This window comes from Rhinolophus ferrumequinum, chromosome 23 (assembly GCF_004115265.2).
Source record: "Rhinolophus ferrumequinum isolate MPI-CBG mRhiFer1 chromosome 23, mRhiFer1_v1.p, whole genome shotgun sequence".
NCBI classification, from domain to species: Eukaryota; Metazoa; Chordata; class Mammalia; order Chiroptera; family Rhinolophidae; genus Rhinolophus; species Rhinolophus ferrumequinum.
The window spans coordinates 23179646-23183604 of NC_046306.1; the positions used below are offsets into that span (position 1 = coordinate 23179646).

General features: G+C 38.8%; 1 protein-coding gene across 1 annotated transcript; it reads left to right on the top strand.

The window, feature by feature from the left end:
* Positions 1 to 1070: 1070 nt before the first annotated feature.
* Positions 1071 to 3063, top strand: DEFB127 (defensin beta 127). The gene is made up of 2 exons (XM_033095492.1): positions 1071 to 1119; positions 2810 to 3063. Exons 1-2 carry the CDS (start codon positions 1071 to 1073, stop codon positions 3061 to 3063), a joined length of 303 nt encoding a protein of 100 aa, XP_032951383.1.
* Positions 3064 to 3959: the final 896 nt, after the last annotated feature.

The window sequence follows — 3959 nt, forward strand, 5'->3', positions numbered from 1 at the left end:
ATCCAGTCAGAGCCTGAGTGAGAGCTTGTTACGCTGAGGACTATAGAGATGGTTATCATCCCCCCAAAGCTTATTTTATCGATATCAGTGCCTGGTTGGAAACTAGGATGAATTGTCATGATTCAAAAGGATTTCCGGGTTCGTCTCAGACATGAAAATGACAGAAAGCAATTGAAAGGAAAGCCCATTCACCTTTTAAAGATTTATAGTGCCATAGAAATCAAAGCCTGGGTAACAAAATCATTCATACAGTCTCCTACACCTGCACTTATAGGAAACATGTTGCTAAAGTAGCAGAGCCCCCAGAAGAATTTCCACCACCCCCACCCCCACCCCCGCCTCCTCAAAGATATGGCCACTGAGATCAATGAACAAGGGAAACCTTCACAGAGAGCAGAAGAGAAAGAATACAAATAGACTAAAGAATTGTCTATGCTGGTAGGAAAAAAAAGCTTGCTATTATTGTAGATCAGGAAGATGCTTTATGAAAATTATCACTGTCTTTTCCCCATCTTTTGCTGTTTCTAAATGAAATTTTTATTGTAGTCCTCCTATTACTCCTCCATCATTATATATTCCTTGTCTTTGAATAATTAAATTTATCTAGGATGTGGGAATGAAAATTGGCTGCCATTTGGATTGACTAAAGTGATAATCACCCAGAGATCCTAGACTTAGCTGAATGCAGTAAACGGAATAGGCTTCATTATTTATATCACCTCATTCATTCTTAGAAATGAGAACATTTACCTCAGTCTAGCTGGGCAGATAGCCACAAAAGAGGAAGCACAGATTCTTCAGTCCACAGCCCACAGATTGGCACCAGGTGTGATGGAACGGAACATGCTGTGTCTCTGAATTCCACGTGGGGGTAAAGTGGGTGACCTCAAATTTCCTGTGCCTGAGCATATGATGCAAAGTCCACAGTTCGGAAGTTTGGGGACACACTTCATATCATACCATCTGTTCTGGTTCAGTGCATAAGAATCCAAGTGTCTGAGGAAGGTGAGATGGTGTGCAACAACCTGGACCAAGAGCTTTGGCTGCTACCTCCTTTGGGAAGCCTGACCATGAGTCTCCTCCTGATCATTGCAATTCTGCTCTTCCAGAAGTCCACAGGTAATCCAGAGCTTTCCAGGGACTCACCCAAACAATGGGATGGAGTATTTCTAAGAACACAAGTTAAGTTCAGGAGATATGTCCCTAGGGATGGCTGAAGTCTACCCAATGTCATCAGATATTCTCTTTTCCTGGGGATTTCTACCATGGTACTGTTCTTAAAAAGGAGTATTCAGAGCTAAAAAGAGGTCGTAATTTCTTCTGGGAAGTTCTCATTACAGAAAGAAATGAGCCCAATATGTTAGGATGCCTTTATTTCTTTGGATACAGTTCTTACTCTGGCACCCAACCATATTGTCTTCCACTCCAATATATATACATTAGATTAATATAGGTACTATATATCATATAATATGCATATTATGCAAAATACTAATATATATTATATAATAGTACATATATTACCTGTGTAATACACATGTACATATATGTTACATATATGTACATATATATTACATATATAGAGACTAATACATATATTAGTCTATTATACTACAGTGTATGAACAGTGGAAGAAGCACAGACTTGGGAGTCAGGTTTGAGAAACATGCCTTCAATATCTACTACTAGTTTGTCAACTTTGGATAAATGGTGAAGATCCTCTGAACCTCAGTTTCCTCATTTGTGGAGATAATGACACCTGGTTCATAGAGGTTTTATTAAATGATACAACATTTGTGAAACATCTATCTTAGGGCTTGGCACATACCAGAAACTTAAAAATTAGTTTTCTTTCCTCTTTTAAAACCAGATATCTTACATTTGTCTCTTATTACAGGAATAGTAATGGTTTGTCCCTGGCTCCCAAAACCCCTAAAAAGCAAAGGAGTTCTAGAACCTGGGGTTGAAGGGATCATCATTGTTCTCAGTCTTCATCCTCTGGGATCTTTTCCAGGAGATTGTACAAGCCCTGAAGCCAAAATTTGAATATCCTAACTCTTAGGTCACTAAAAGTATTTAGGATCACTAAAGGAAAGCATTCTATTGAGATGAGCAAAGGTCTGGGGCTGGAGGAATTCTTGCCTCTGGAGACGGAAGGAGAATGAGTCATAGAGGAATAAAACAAGTCCAAGATTATTGTGATAACATAGAAGCCAAAGGAAGATATACACTGGCAAAAATGTACAATGCTAAGAATTAACAGGAAGGAAAATGATTGAGGAAAGAAAATACCTGACAGGACAAGAAAGCCATTCTTGACCATGGTAGTTAATATGAACCCAAGAGCAGAGTTTGACTCAGACATAAATACATAGCAAAAAAAAAAAAAAAAAAAAATTAGTATTCTCTGGGTATTGGAGGTGGAACAGTGGTTTTAAAAAAAGTAGTACCCTGGGAACATTCAAATGGAGGCAGATTTGCTGATATTCCCAGATGGAGCATAAAGCCACAGCCTGAAGTCAAGGATTCAGCTCCTTTATTTTCTCAAACAACATCTGATGCTCTCATTGGAATCCACCAGATGTTGGCTGGAAGCCCAAAACCTTGGAGGAACGAAATGTGAGAGAAGAGTTAGACATAAACACTGAGGTTTACCTTCGTAGGGCATGCTCCATAGGATATTATGGGTATATGCTTTGTGGATCTCCCATATGCCTAATCCCTACAAAAGTCCTCTATCCTCCCCATGTCCAAAGTCGCCTTTCAGTCTCAAACACTGACCTGGGCCTATTGTTCTTTGTATGCACAGTAACTGAACAACTTAAGAAATGCTGGGGTGAATATATACAAGGCCACTGCAGGAAAATATGCAAAGTAAGTGAAATACGTGAAGTACTATGTGAAAATGGGAGATACTGTTGCCTCAGCATCGTGAAACTGGAAGCACGTAGAAAAATTACAAAGCCACCTCGTCCAAAGCCAATGACATATGCAGTGACTTTTCCTCAAGATTATGATACAACTACAGGAAGTTATTTAATCCCCAAGACAAATTCCACATAAACCAAGTACAATTTTCCATTCATTTACTTCTTAACCGATTCCATTACACTAAGGTGAAGAGATCCTTAATTCCCAGAAGACCTTAAAGCAGACTCTAATAAAGCTCATTGCAAGTTTTCTGACTCATTTGTTCTTTAACCAGAGATTGAGCTCAATATACCAAGTAATATATTAATAAGGATAACTCAGAACCTCCTCTTGAAAAGGGGATATAACCAGTGCACTAAAAAAAAATCTAGAATATGGAAGAATGGAACAAGAAACTCAAGGGAGTAGACATGTAATTCAGGAAAGGGAAAGGTGAAGAAGCCAAATATTCAGGGGAAATTTGTGAGTGAGTTTAAAAGTGGTGCATTGTGAAATGTGTCAGATTTCAACAGGTGACAGTAGAGAAGGTGATTTAAGTGAACAGAATAAAATCAACAAGTGCAAGGAAATTTAAAAAGACAGGACATTTCAGGAGAATATGCATACACTTCGTTTGGTTTAAGAATAGCACATCCAAAATGGAAGTCTGGGGAAGTCTAATTTCCCTAGTTTCTATGTAACAGCAGTTAAGCTGAGAAGATAGAGACAAACAGGATTCCACGGTTACAGAGCTCACTACATAAGGTGGAGGCAGACATAAATATATAACTCCAAGACAGAGAAGTTCCTTTTTTGTTGTTGTTGTTGTTGTTGTTGCTGTTGTTGTTTTATGAGTTACCAGGAGTATATAATGCATCCTTTTGGTGACTGGGGCCCTTTGGAGTTTGGAGAAAATGTAAAGGACCTAGGAATTTGTCTGAATTGCATTATTAGAATGTCCAAAATACTGACAACACCAAATGCTGGCAAGGATGTGGAGCAACAAGAATTCTCATTCATTGCTGGGGGAGATGCAAAATGGCACAGCC